The 15687-nt window shown below is 40.2% G+C and overlaps 1 protein-coding gene across 1 annotated transcript in view; it reads left to right on the top strand.

Annotated features, from left to right (window-relative positions):
• The window catches only part of LOC126412406 (AN1-type zinc finger protein 2A-like), a 63790-nt gene that overhangs the window by 26735 nt on the left and 21368 nt on the right, over window positions 1-15687 (top strand). Inside the window, exons 4-5 of the mRNA XM_050081991.1 lie at window positions 1074-1257; window positions 10173-10327. Of these exons, the coding sequence (XP_049937948.1) occupies window positions 1074-1257; window positions 10173-10327 (339 nt within the window). The remainder of the gene's footprint in view (window positions 1-1073; window positions 1258-10172; window positions 10328-15687) is intronic.

Here is a 15687-nt window from a genome sequence, read left to right on the forward strand (position 1 = left end):
CAGCATTTTATATTGGCATAACCAGCAATCAGCTGGTCACTCAAAACGACTAAACATGTTGCTAAACACAATATGCCCAATTTCGACTGCTGCTTCAAAAATTATGTCTTCTGGAACCTTGCTACCCAAGATGAGCTACTCACAATTATGTAGATTGAAATTGTCCATTAAACACATTCTGTGATCATGTAATCCTCCTGGCTTAGTGCCTGCTAGTCCCTGCCCCCCCCCCCCTCCCCCCACTGCTCCACTCCTGCCCCATGATCCATCCTGCATTCAAATGCTTCCCTCCCCAGTCTCCTCCTTCCTTTATCTCACTCTCCCAAAAAAGAACTCACCTGTGGAACATTCCTGTCTCTTACATCTGCTGTCTTACCTTTGCAGCTATCAGCCACTCTTCCTCAGTATTCCCTCCTGTTCACTGCTCCTTTCTTCTCTCTCCCACATCCCTTGACACAACCCATTATCCCTGTTCAAGCCGCAGTGTGGCACGATGTTGTTGATTAGGGACAGTGTTGCTGTGTGTGTGTGTGTGTGTGTGTGTGTGTGTGTGTGTGTGTGTGTGTGTGGGGGGGGGGGGTGAGGGGGGGGGGGGGAGATTGACGTGTTTGCATGTGTTCTGTAGCTCTGAAGAAGAATTTGTTGAATAGCTAGCAACATTGTCTTGTTTATGTTTCTCTCAGTGCTTTAATAACAGTTTGGTGAGTTGTTACCTTGTCTCCTTAAATTACTTAATCTACAACACTCATTAGTCTGCCGCTCGTTGTCTCACGGTAGCGTTCTCACTTCCTGAGCACGGGTTGCTGGGTTTGATTCCTGGCAGGGTCAGGGATTTTCACCTGCCCCAAGATGACTGGGTGTTGTTGTGACGTCTTCATCATCTTCATTCATCCCCATTATGGTCGGAGGAAGGCAACAGCAAACCACCTCCATTCTTGCCTAGTACGGCAGTGTGGGTCTCCCGCATTGTTTCCCTACGCTCTGTCAAGAAGCATGGGACTTAATTTCCATTTCCATGACACTCATTCATATATCTTACGAGCTAATACATGTTGTGTTTTGATTGTTTGCAGTAAAGATCATGTCTCGTATAACAGCCACAGCTGTCCTTCAGCATATAAAAAAGATGTACAGGTGCCAGTGTGTCCACTGTGCAATGTACCTATACCTGTGAAACGAGGAGAACCGCCTGATATCACAGTTGGTGCGCACATTGACAGTGACTGTCAGTCTCACACTGCCAAAACTAGTAGAAAGGTGAGTCAGTGCCATACCTTTTATTAGACTTGAGTATATGTTCTTATTGTGGAGATGTCAGTTTGCAACCTTACCATGTGGGAGTTACGGAGTTAGGGAGTTATTTGTGATGAGACATTTATGTTCGACATGCTTGTACGCAGTGATCAGATTGTATGTCTTTTTGTATCCAGCATTAATACTTGTGCTGCTGTAGAGATATGGCATCTGATATGTTCATTGATAGGACAGTAGAAGGCAAGAGTAAATAAAATACATTAAATTTGCATGTACAAGACCAGGTGAGCAGAAATGGGAGGCCGGTGCTCATACAAGACATGTTCATATTGAGCTGTGGTTCAAAGCCTAGTTCTGTAAAGAAATTTATGTAGGTGGGAGATTCATACTGAAAATCTTGTGCATAGTAAAATAGTGTTAATCAGATACTGTTTAAACTGTGGTGTGGATTGTAATCACATTAGCATGAACATAATTCTTTCAGTTTCTTAAGAAAACCTCAGAACTGCATGTAAGTATTGGATTCACCATACCAAGAAATAGCTGACAACTAGCTGCAACTGTCTGCATTCTGGCAGCACGTTTTCCCTAGATATTGGCTGTCTAACATCACTTAAACCATCTAGTTTTCTAATATTGTTTGCTGATATTTCCCCAAGAACTTTTTACATTTTTGGGAAAGCCGTGCTATGATCCAATAAAAATTTACTGAATTTTTGTGTTTCTCTAACATCTTAACTCCATTCAAGAAAATATCAAATTTATAATGTAATGGGAAATTAATGGCTGTCTACTGTTTCTGGAGTTGTTATTAGACATAAGGAAGATGGGTTTTTAGGGCATTGCATTTACTGTAAGCTCACCCATACTGATTATACTGGTAGGCACCTAGCTCTCATATCCTTTCGCAAACTATGAGTAATGTACTTAAAACTTTAGAACAGAGGGCTCACATAGTGTTCGATGCTGGCAGCATACAGGGTGAACTGGTACACTTGGAAGAGATATTTAGATATTCTATTAAAATGGAAATGTTCTTAAAGGAAATGTTGTTCTAAGTATTCACTGCCTGGTACTCCGCCATATGCCATCCATAATTGTCAACGTCCCCCCCTGAACCATGGAACTTGCCGTTGGTGGGGAGGCTTGCGTGCCTCAACGATACAGATAGCCGTACCGTAGGTGCAACCACAACAGAGGGGTATCTGTTGAGAGGCCAGACAAACGTGTGGTTCCTGAAGAGGGGCAGCAGCCTTTTCAGTAGTGCAGGGGCAACAGTCTGGATGATTGACTGATCTGGCCTTGTAACACTAACCAAAACGGTCTTGCTGTGCTGGTACTGCAAATGGCTGAAAGCAAGGGGAAACTACAGCCGTAATTTTTCCCGAGGGCATGCAGCTTTACTGTATGATTAAATGATGATGACGTCCTCTTGGGTAAAATATTCTGGAGGTAAAATAGTCCCCCATTCAGATCTCAGGGCGGGGACTACTCAAGAGGATGTCGTTATCAGGAGAAAGAAAACTGGCGTTCTACGGATCAGAGCGTGGAATGTCAGATCCCTTAATCGGGCAGGTAGGTTAGAAAATTTAAAAAGGGAAATGGACAGGTTAAAGTTAGATATAGTGGGAATTAGTGAAGTTCGGTGGCAGGAGGAACAAGACTTTTGGGTCAGCTGAATACAGGGTTATAAATACAAAATCAAATAGGGGTAATGCAGGAGTAGGTTTAATAATGAATAAAAAAATAGGAGTACGGGTAAGCTACTACAAACAGCATAGTGAACGCATTATTGTGGCCAAGATACACACAAAGCCCACGCCTACTACAGTAGTACAAGTTTATATGCCAACTAGCTCTGCAGATGACGAAGAAATTGGTGAAATGTATGAGGAAATAAAAGAAATTATTCAGGTAGTGAAGGGAGACGATAATTTAATAGTCATGGGTGACTGGAATTCGAGAGTAGGGAAAGGGAGAGAAGGAAACATAGTAGGTGAATATGAATTGGGGCTAAGAAATGAAAGAGGAAGCCGCCTGGTAGAATTTTGCGCAGAGCATAACTTAATCATAGCTAATACTTGGTTCAAGAATCATGAAAGAAGGTTGTATACATGGAAGAACCCTGGAGATACTAAAAGGTATCAGATAGATTATAGAATGGTAAGACAGAGATTTAAGAACCAGATTTTAAATTGTAAGACATTTCCAGGAGCAGATGTGGACTCTGACCACAATCTATTGGTTATGAACTGTAGATTAAAACTGAAGAAACTGCAAAAAGGTGGGAATTTAAGGAGATGGGAACCTGGATAAACTGAAAGAACCAGAGGTTGTACAGTGTTTCAGGGAGAGCACAAGGGAACAATTGACAGGAATGAGGGAAAGAAATACAGTAGAAGAAGAGTGGATAGCTCTGAGGGATGAAGTAGTGAAGGCAGCAGAGGATCAAATAGGTAAAAAGACGAGGGCTAGTAGAAACCCTTGGGTAACAGAAGAAATATTGAATTTAATTGATAAAAGGAGAAAATATAAAAATGCAGTAAATGAAGCAGGCAAAAAGGAATACAAACGTCTCAAAAATGAGATCGACAGGAAGTGCAAAATGGCTAAGCAGGGATGGCTAGAGGACAAATGTAAGGATGTAGAGGCTTATCTCACTAGGGGTAAGATAGATACTGCCTACAGGAAAATTAAAGAGACCTTTGGAGAAAAAAGAACCACTTGCATAAATACCAAGAGCTCATGTGGAAAACCAGTTCTAAACAAAGAAGGGAAAGCAGAAAGGTGGAAGGAGTATATAGAGGGTCTATACAAAGGCGATTTACTTGAGGACAATATTATGGAAATGGAAGAGGATGTAGATGAAGATGAAATGGGAGATATGATACTGCGTGAAGAGTTTGACAGAGCACTGAAAGACCTAAGCCGAAACAAGGCCCCCGGAGTAGACAACATTCCATTAGAACTACTGACAGCCTTGGGAGAGCCAGTCCTGACAAAACTCTACCATCTCGTGAGCAAGATGTATGAGACAGGCGAAATTCCATCAGACTTCAAGAAGAATATAATAATTCCAATTCCAAAGAAAGCAGGTGTCGATAGATGTGAAAATTACCGAACTATCAGTTTAATAAGCTACAGCTGCAAAATACTAACACGAATTCTTTACAAACAAATGGAAAAACTGATAGAAGTCGACCTCGGGGAAGATCAGTTTGGATTCCGTAAAAATGTTGGAACATGTGAGGCAATACTGACTCTACGACTTATCTTAGAAGAAAGATTAAGAAAAGGCAAACCTACATTTCTAGCATTTGTAGACTTAGAGAAAGCTTTTGACAATGTTGATTGGAATACTCTCTTTCAAATTCTAAAGGTGGCAGGGGTAAAATATAGGGAGCGAAAGCCTATTTACAGTTTGTACAGAAACCAGATGGCAGTTATAAGAGTTGAGGGGTATGAAAGGGAAGCAGTGGTTGGGAAGGGAGTGAGACAGGGTTGTAGCCTATCCCCGATGCTATTCAATCTGTATATTGAGCAAGCAATAAAGGAAACAAAAGAAAAGTTCGGAGTAGGTATTAAAATCCATGGAGAAGAAATAAAAACTTTGAGGTTCGCCGATGACATTGTAATTCTGTCAGAGACAGCAAAGGACTTGGAAGAGCAGTTGACGGAATGGACAGTGTCTTGAAAGGAGGATATAAGATGAACATCAACAAAAGCAAAATGAGCATAATGTAATGTAGTCGAATTAAGTCGGGTGATGCTGAGGGAATTAGATTAGGAAATGAGGCACTTAAAGTAGTAAAGGAGCTTTGCTATTTGCGGAGCAAAATAACTGATGATGGTCGAAGTAGAGAAGATATAAAATGTAGACTGGCAATGGCAAGGAAAGCGTTTCTGAAGAAGAGAAATTTGTTAACATCGAGTATAGATTTAAATGTCAGGAAGTCGTTTCTGAAAGTATTTGTATGGAGTGTAGCCATGTATGGAAGTGAATCGTCGACGATAAATAGTTTAGACAAGAAGAGAATAGAAGCTTTTGAAATGTGGTGCTACAGAAGAATGCCGAAGATTAGATGGGTAGATCATATAACTAATGAGAAGGTATTGAATGGAATTGGGGCGAAGAGGAGTTTGTGGCACAACTTGACCAGAAGAAGGAATCGGTTGGTAGGACATGTTCTGAGACATCGAGGGATCACCAATTTAATATTGGAGGGCAGCGTGGAGGGTAAAAATCGAAGAGGGAGACGAAGAGATGAATACACTAAGCAGATTCAGAAGGATGTAGGCTGCAGTAGGTACTGGGAGATGAAGAAGCTTGCACAGGATAGAGTAGCATGGAGAGCTGCATCAAAACAGTCTCAGGACTGAAGACCACAACAACAACAACAACAACAACAACACAATTGTCAACCACATACTTTGTAAGAAGTGTGAATTTACTGACTCTGTACTTGCTTTGTTTTACTCTTAAATGCATAAAGTTTTGACTGATGCTCTTGTTACGAACCTGTGTTATCTCTTGCACATATGTATTTACTCCAAAATACTGTATAAAGTGATTTAAAAATTTTGCAGGCGATTCACGTTGAAAATGGATGTGAGAGTGTTTGCTGAGCTATCATAACAAGAATTAATAATATCCTGGATGCACACCTGAAAGATGATAGAACGTACTGAATGTTTGCTTCCAACTCTGCATCATAATAATAATAATAATAATAATAATAATAATAATAATATAATAATATTCGTTATTATTACTATTATTATTATTATTATTATTATTATTATTATTAAATGTATGAATGCTCTCTTTATGTGAAGATCAAACAATGGAAAAACCAGGATGGAATGTAACAATATTATGAAAAGGAAAGTTGACGAAGGCCTTATTGGCCGAAAGCTGTATTTGTGACAGTTTTTTTGTTGTGCGTAGGTCCGACTCGGCATCTTTTTATGCAAAGAGTATTTCTTCCATCAGTCATTTGTTTGATCTGAGGAATGGGAAAAAAGTCTAACTGAATCTGGAGAACAGGCTGGCCACACAACTTGTTTGAACACTGGCTTGTGTTCTTTTGTCACTGCAGTGGCTGGCCAGTCTGTCAGCAGGTACATCGTTCTTTAGCACAATAATTTTAGTCATTTGCCTCCTCCAGTCCACAGTTCCGACTGCATTTTTGTCTCCATGTACAATGAAAACTACTGTTGTGTCTGATTTCTTGGACACTGAGGTGGCTTGTAATAATATAGTTAACTAGAATACTCTGAATAAGTAATAATGTATTAATTACAACAATACTTATCTTTGCTCACAAGCTGTGAAATTGCATACATGGACTTGTAATTCGGAAAACATTAAATGCGCCACAATTTCTGAGTGGTGAATTGATCAAAGTTCAGGGTGGTCATACTGTGTTTTTACTACAGTCACTAGAAGACAAAAGTTTGTAGACATAGTTCTGATAGCGTTGGCAAGTAGGCGCTGTTCACAGGAGATGAAAATCTCTCTCCCTGGCAGTTGCCATGGGGCGTGGCATAGCGAGTAGGCAGCACAACACTTTACTCTGACAGAAACTTGCTGGAAGTGGGGAGGATCAGACTTCAAGCAGAACTTCCCTCCCGGCCTCTGGCGATGCTATTTCATGGCAGAAGTGCGGCAATAGTGCTGCCACGAAACTACGGGAAGCATGACTTCTTCCTATCATCTCATTGACGCCTTGTGACACTACTTTGCTGTGCAGTATATCTATGGTGCTCGATACTTCTTGCGCCACTCTCTATACTCGATGACACCACAGATACACATTTCGTTTTGTCACCTGCCAATGACAGAAAACTGTTGAATATTGTGTTTAAACTTTTCTAAACTTACTTATAGTCTGGAGTCAACAAATGTGGCAATTGTGGTATCCTGATGATATGCAATTTTTTAACAAGATACATAGGTCTGAACACACACACACACACACACACACACACACACACACACACACAATGGGCAGAGTAAATGTGATCAGTATAGATATTACAAAGAGTGCATGAGAGTTAAAAGTGCCATCAACTGTATAGAGTTCAAAATACACCTGTCAAAGAATGTTAAGATATAATTTTTTGACCATTGTTGATAGTTGGCTGAATTGGGAACATCACGTGCTCCAAACTTTAAATTGGTTGTCATCAGCAGTATTTGCTTTAACAGTGATCTCTTGTCTTCGTAACTGCAGTACATCTAAGTCAGCATCCTTTGACTATTTTCACTCATGATGCGTAATAGGAAAATCTTGTAGGGCAATGTGCCATTGTTTGTAAGGGGGGAGGAGACAACTTCATGGCTCAAAGAGCAGTTATGGTCATCAGGGCCACCTGTAGATTTCATGGGCCCCTAGACAAACTTTTGTGAGGGTATGCAAGCTTACTCAGCCCACATTGCTTAATTATAACAAATATTGATTCTTCAGTACATTGGTTTACAAATGAGCAGTAAGTAAATGCTGCCTGCACTGTGAACTGTCAATAATTTATTTCTAATTGTATATACCGTATTTGAAAATACACAAAAATTAGTACTCACAGTAATAGAAGTAGTAGTAGTAGTAGTAGTAGTAGTAGTAGTAATAATAATAGTAGTAATGGCTACTGAACAAAACAAACCTAACTTATAGCAAAAAAGCTTTCCAGCATACTTTGTCATCTTGATTTAAAGAGTTTATTTCAGACTGTCAGGGTCAGCTGAATGGTTTCAGACTACTCTAGGTGGAACACTGAATCTTCCATTCTTGCAGGTGATACAGTTATTTTCTGTATCACTGAAGCTCATTTCAGGAGCAAATTCATGCTCTGTGATAACAGTGCTTGATGATTAAGTTCCTCTTAGCATGCAGTAGACCATAAATGATTTTTTATGGATGCTAATTTATTAATTCTCTCTCACTGAAGCAACAGTCAGTGGTAGGGTAATGAAAGCCCTGAGTGCTGTGCAAAGTTCAGGAAACACAGTTTGTAATCTCAACTTATAAATTTCATTTAGAGGAAGAAATGGAAGCTCTTCGTTTTCTGTTGTCTTTGTAAAATGTGGAAAAGTAAGTGCACTCACTGACTTAAACATTTGTATTTCTGTGATAAGATTATCACTCAGATCATCAGGATAAGGTCTGATTAATTTCTTCATTGTATCATAATCATCCAAATTTGTATTTACTCTGAGAATAGATTCTAAAGTTACACAAATATTTCTTGTTCCTTCATACTGAGAATCCATCTTGCCTATGTCTATGTCAAAAACCTCTTTTTGAAATTGATTTGATTCAGTTTGATCTGGGTGTGTGTCAGGTGCTCCATTACAATCCCAATCAGATTTATCAGAGGTAACCTTCCGCTTGCTTCCAGTCTTTTTTGAACATACTGCCTCAATGCCATTTTCAATTACCATATTTTAGCTCTGCTTAAGAATTCAGGCCAAGAGCTCGTACATCCTAGTCGATGGTAACATATGATACATGAGTGTAGCAATGAAGGTGATATGAAATTAAATTAAGGCCATGGCTCAGTTTCAAATGTGATCATATTGCATTATAGCTACTGCAGTGCCACAGAGTGTCAGTTTGTATAAATTGACAGAGTGACAAGCTCAGTGGCGAATTTCAAGAAAACTTAAGAATTCCATCGATGACTGCCAAGCAGTAACATCATTGACCATACGTGCTTGTCGATCTCCCAGCACAGACAGTGTGGCGAAAATTTCAGTCTTCTAAAAGATCAAAAATACATATACTACAGATATAATTTTTTCCCACAGGCCCCCCAAACATCCCCCTCCCTTCAACATTTGGTGGGTTGCCCCCCCCCCCCCCCCCACCCCGCCCCTATTATGGGCGACCCTGTGGTCATGTGGGGCACATTCACTAACCCCATGCCATAATCTCAACAAACAACTAGGGGCGATAGCAACAATATCTCAATACATATATTCTCTTATGCATTTTGTCAATACTAACTCGGCTTAATATGTAAAAAATTGCTCACTTTGTGTCCATAACAGTAGAAGAAAAGGTGACTTCCCTCCTTGAACAGAAGATTTGGTCCTCATGCAAAAGGGAGTAAAGTACACTGGTACTAAAATCTGCTTTTTAATATCTAATGCTCAAGAGATATTTTGTTTTTGCTTAGAAATAAATTAAAAATACACCTGGTTGTCAACTCATTTTACATGATAGAAGAACTTGTCTGCAGGAATGAACAAATCCTGATACATGAACCCATCATCTGCTAATAGCATGTGAGAGAAAAGTTAGTTAAATCAGTATTGAAATGGCCCAAATAAAAACTATGCTTAACAGTGTAGGAAAAGATAGATTGCTACTTACTGTAAAGATGATACATTAAGTTGCAGACAGACATAATTGAAAGACACTTGCACATAAGCTTTCGGCTACAGTCTTCATAAGAAAAAGAAAGAGAAATACTTGCCATTCATTCGCACAAGCAAGCACAACTTGTGCACACATGACCAACTCCGGCAGCTCTGACCAGAATGCTATCTGCAATCTTATCTTTTTCTACATTGTTGATATTCCAACCTGTAGTTTCCATTGTTTGAAAACTCTGTTTAATTATTTCTTTATTTTACGAGCACTCTAAGGTAACATTGCATCACCACACTTTTTGCAATGCTCTCTTTATTGCTAATGATGCAGTGTTGTCAGTACTGTTTATATTTTGTCATTTTGGTATTCATGTGTTAATCATTGATGTTATTAGAAGGACAAAAGTTTTTAATTTTACAGTCTTTTGTAGGTAATTATCTTTTTCTGTTGGTTCTCCTGCACACAACAGCAAACTTAATTAAGAAAGTCATGTTGGAAATTAATGAAATGAACTAAAGTTTCTGGTGTGTTTTGTAATTACAGGTCTTTGCTAACCGTTGCTCTGCTAAGGGCTGCAAGCAAAAAGAAGTTGTCCGTGTACAATGTGCAGAGTGTCGTCTGAATTTCTGTCTGAGGCACCGCCACCCTGTTGATCATAATTGTGAAGGTGCTGAAGCAGCTCGCAGGAGGAGAGCTGTGTAAGTAGTACTGTATACAAACTTCACCTACCAATATTGTTGAATAGTGGATACTGATCTCACAGTAAAACTGTTCACATGCATGCTATTTGATTTTTATTGGTGTATTCTTATATATGAACAAAACAAATCTGAAAGTGATCAGCTTCACTTGCAGTTTCTCATGAATATTGATGTAGGGAAATTGAGGTAGGCAAGTGTGAATGTTTAACTCTGATTTCAAAAGAAAATAATGTTTGTGTCTGTCTTTTGAATGGTAGTATATTCGAGAAAAGAGGCAGAGATGAAGAGTCACAGCAAAAGTAGATAAAAGGATACGCATAAGCTAATATATGAGCCAAAAATTGCTGATTCTTTATTAAAGAAATTGTAGAATATTGTATGTGCAGTCATGCTTCTGACATTAGCTTATAAAAGAAGGAAGGATATAAGCTGATAGTTCTGTCTTTGCAGAGCTTGCTGTTGAGTTAAGATATGTAAAGAAAGAAGACATAAATTTTTTTGCTCATATTGCAAGTTCTGACACATGTATGTCAAATTTGTTGTCCAGACAGTCTCACTCTTCCTTGTTGGACTCCTGAAAAGTAGTATGCTGACTTATAAGTGCAATGTGAACACTGATCAATAACAAGTAATGAACTCTATCCATTAGCTCTGTAGTTGTCGTGGATACATAGAATACACAGTGTGAATTCTGTCAAAGGGAAGCATAATCATTTGCATTACCAAATAACGAGTTTTTGATCAGAGAGCCTGTAAAATATATATTAAACAATCTGAAAAGTAATTCCGAGAATAGTTACTCCTCTCCGAAAAAAATTTTCGTAGCAAAATATTGTATCCATTTGGCATTTTACTAAACTGCTTACCCTGCTGTGGCAACTACTGTGGACCAGTTGTATTTGACTCACAGCATCACTCTTGCATTGACCTAAGCACAGAAGCTATTCAGAAGGACAGTGAGTAAATCAGTGTTTTGTAACAATGTGACAAAAACTGTTCGTATTGACTGAGTGGATTTGGTCTTGATCATATTCAACTAAACTAATATTCTTAAACCATTTCAATGCTAATTGTATAATCTACCTCAACTACCTCAGTGCAAGGTGACCATTGAATCACATCAAAACAAGGACACATTCACCTTTTTTGTTGTGATTTAGTATTTGGCATCAGAATTTTTTGCTAACTAAAAATGTATTTTTTGTATCAACAATGCAGGAGAAGATAGATTTCTACTTACCATAAAGAAGACATGTTAAGTTCCAGACAGGCACAAGCAAAAGACACTCACATAAGGCTTTTAGCCACAAACTTCTTTTTTGCTGAGGAAGGTTGTGGCGGAAAGCTTTGTGGGAGTGTCTTTTTTTAATTGTGCCTGTGTGCAACTTAAAGTGTCTTCTTTTCGATGAGTAGCAATCTGTCATCTCCTACATTTGTGATGAAACAAGCTGGGATAATTTTACTTCCCCTTTTGTTTTGCCATCTGCCTCCTTAAATTCATTTTTTCAATTTGGACTAATTACCATTAACATGCATGTGTATAATCTGCATTTTCATAAAAGAGAAAGGTTGGCCCTCAGTTTTAAAGAATATAACACCAGATCTAATTTTGTGCATAGTTTTATGTATGTAATTGGTTGTTAACTTCGAACAATGTGTAGTTTCAGTACCCATTACTGCGACAATATATAAAGCCCAATTTTTGGTCACAAGACAGTCAGTCTACGGCAGAGTTTCAGACGAGGAATCTGTGTTGGTTAGAACGACAACGATGCAGCAGCATAACAGTGAAATAAATGTTACACCAATAGGCCATGTGTTAAAGCAATGATTATTCCAAAAAAACTGTGAATTATGTGGTTATGTTTTTACTGCTCATAGATGTTCAACAGTAAACTATTGTAGCAGTATGTGGACATTCACCTGCAAACTAGTAATGAGGCTTCTTGAAAGTTGAACAATAGTGCACTGCCCATATATAACTATGTATTATTGGGGGGGGGGGGGGTGAAAAGTGAAAGTAAAAGATTGTGAAACGCAACTGTGCATCTGTTGGCTACATCATTTACTGTAGACAGTAGTTGCACATACAACCCCTGTTTTTTCAGCCAGTACGTCAACACTGAGGACAACAAATGAAGAAATAAAGCAGGCAGAAATGTTAAGCATTGCTGATATTCCTACCTGGAGTGTCCTCAGGAAGAGAGAGAGAGAGAGAGAGAGAGAGAGAGAGAGTGTGTGTGTGTGTGTGTGTGTGTGTTAGCTTTCGCTCTCTAATCTGGAATGAATATTCCTACTCATATAGCCAGCTTACTCCCTTTATGAAGCCATCACATTTTAATGATAAGTGCTGAATAATGCACAAAGTATCGAATAATGACATCTCGGAAATGATATAAACTTTCACAAAAAACAGATTGAAAGTTATACTTACTTTTATTTGAAAATGAAACGAAAATTAAAACCCCTACAGCCATCACTTTTGCATTCCATTTATTCAATGGCATCAGAAAGCAAGAGAACCAAAGAAATGTTCATCTATATGACAAGTAGTCATTGCAAGGGACGAGTCAGAGGATAGTGTCAACTATCATCAGAGTATCCGAAACAGGCAAAATGGTTAAAACAAAAATGTAAATATAATGTATATGTCGTATACTAAGTAAGAAATGTTAAAGCAGGAAACATCAAGACAGTAACAAAGGCACACAATATGTGATATTTATCCAAAAAATATGTTTGAAGAACCAGATACAGACACATAAATAAGTCATAATACATCACTGGGTAATTTCCAGATAAAGTGGACAAAATGAAACTTGGAATGTTTCCATATATTATTAATGAAATTAAAGTAGGACACCATCAGAGAATATGTATTTTTTGGCTTTGTCGACTGTCTTAGTGCTTCCTACCTTAACTTTTTGTATTTACTGCATGACATGTAGGAATATATTTGTGTGTGTTACTGATATTGTACAAAATAGGTAATTTTCTGTAGTGTATCCCCTGTATATGTTTTACTGTAACTGTTTTATATTTATTACAAGGGATGTGGATACATTCATATTTTCAGTTTATCCACCTCGTATTGATATTATCTTTTAGTGTATTATTTATATATTTCTTGGCATGTTAAGACAAAGGTTTTTGTTTATACCTGGTTCTTTGACACATTTTTCGACCCCCATGGGGGCCCGGGAGTTAGAATAGGCCCGAGATATTCCTGCCTGTCGTAAGAGGTGATTAAGAGGAGTCTCACACCTTTCGGCCTTTATGTGATGGTCTCCTGTAGGGTTTGGTCACCATTTTTCAAAATTTTCCCAAAGAGCGAGCCAGCTGGGGAAGGACACCTTGCATGGTGCATCATGTCCATTGTCCATTGAGATCCTTACCCCACTTTCTCGTCGTGGTATAGCAGTCCGATTCACCTTCCATCTCTTGAGCAAGGACACCTTCCTAGGTGCGTTTTCCTCCACCCAATATGCAGTTTGGCTTTCTGTGCTGACGATGGCCATGGAATTCTTTGCACCTCATATCCAGCATGGTAGCCAGTCTGTTGCGGTGTGGCCGCCATGTACCCTGTTGGTTGTAGCCCCCTGATTACACAGGGATCGCTCTGCTGATGCCTGCACTGTTAATTCCCCACGTATGCCAAGGAGTAGATGCTCGTCACCCTGGGGCATTGGGACTCCCAGCAATGGCCATCCTGCTAGGTGGCCCTTGCTGTGGCTGAGTGGCCCCTAAATGGAGTGGGTGACATCAGAGCAGATGACTCGCGATGAAGCGTACCGTGTCATCACTTGCTGGTGATCAGACACCGGCAATCTCTAAGCGTTCCAAGTCACAGTACATTGCAAGAAAGTGTGACCCTAAATCATTCCCCTCCCTGGCCACACCATGGGAGGAACGCCAGGCTAAGGATGGCAGCGAAACTTATTCACCCCGGTACCTCATATGTACGAGAACTCATGGGGACTCCTTTGTTTTGATGAAGCCACAGTTTTTTGTAGAGCATTTAAAGGACAAGTTTGGGGAGATGGAGGGCTTGTCCAAAATGCACTCTGGGTCAGTCTCGATAAAAACAGCATCCACTCTCCAGTCACGGGCTTAAATCGCTTGTAACAAATTGGGAGATGTTTCTGTTACCATCACGCCACATAAGAGTTTAAATATGGTCCAGGGTATTATATTCCTTAGGCACCTTCTTTTGCAGCCTGATGACAAGCTGCGCACCAATTTAGAGTGGCGAGGTATTCATTTTGTGCAGTGAGTCCATCGGGGTCCAAGGGATAATAAGGTTGGCACCGGTGCCTTCATCTTGGACTTCGAGAGTGACACCTTACCCAAGAAGGTCAGGGTGATGGCCTACTGCTGTGATGTCGTACCATATATCCCTCCCCCGATGCGGTGCTTTATGTGCTGGAAGTTTGGCCATATGTCTTCCCGCTGTACTTCCAGCATCACATGTCGAGATTGTGGATGTCCATCACATCCCAATATTCCATTTGCCCCACCTCTCATCTGTGTCAGCTATGGAGAGCATCAATCACCTTGATTGCCAGACTGCAGGATTCTACAGAAACAATCCCGCGTCCGGCCATCCTGATTTAGGTTTTCCGTGATTTCCCTAAATCGCTCCAGGCAAATGCCGGGATGGTTCCTTCGTAAGGGCATGGCCGACTTCCTTCCCCATCCTTCCCTAGTCCTATGAGAAGGATAACTTCACAGTTTGGTCTCTTCTGCCGAACAACCAACCAACCTTTTGCAGAAAGAGAGGAAAATCATGGAATACAAGACCCTGGACCGACTGACCTACGGTGAGGCTAAGAGAAAATATGAGCACCTACATCCTGTGGCTTTGACCACCCCGTATGCCGCCATTACGAGAACAGTTGGAGCCCCATCAGTTTTGTCAGGACCAGAAGGCTACACCTGCCCTCTTGATTGTGTGTGTGTGTGGGGGGGGGGGGGGGCAATTCCCCCCTGTTGCTCCTGCACCACGTACCTCAAGAGCACTGCTCTTCCAACCATCGGGGACATCAGTCCCCACTTCCCAGCCGGAGAAGCGTAAGTCTTCTTCGGCTGCTCCGTCAGGATGAGATCCCTTCGGCCACTCACTTCCCACGTTTCTGCTAGTGGGAAAGATGACACCCGCCAATGGCTGAAGTGCCCAAAAGCAGCTGGTCATAGGGCTTCATGATCCTCCTCAGTCCTGGTGACTGAATCAGTGAAGCCCTCCCAGCCAGAGAAATCCAAGGATCAGTGTGAAAAGTCCAAAAAGAAGACCCTTAAGACCAAGGAAATACGCAGTGGCACTCAAACTACCACTACCTACAAGCTCTGCGTCTGGGGAT

This window comes from Schistocerca serialis, chromosome 7 (assembly GCF_023864345.2).
Source record: "Schistocerca serialis cubense isolate TAMUIC-IGC-003099 chromosome 7, iqSchSeri2.2, whole genome shotgun sequence".
Lineage (NCBI taxonomy): Eukaryota > Metazoa > Arthropoda > Insecta > Orthoptera > Acrididae > Schistocerca > Schistocerca serialis.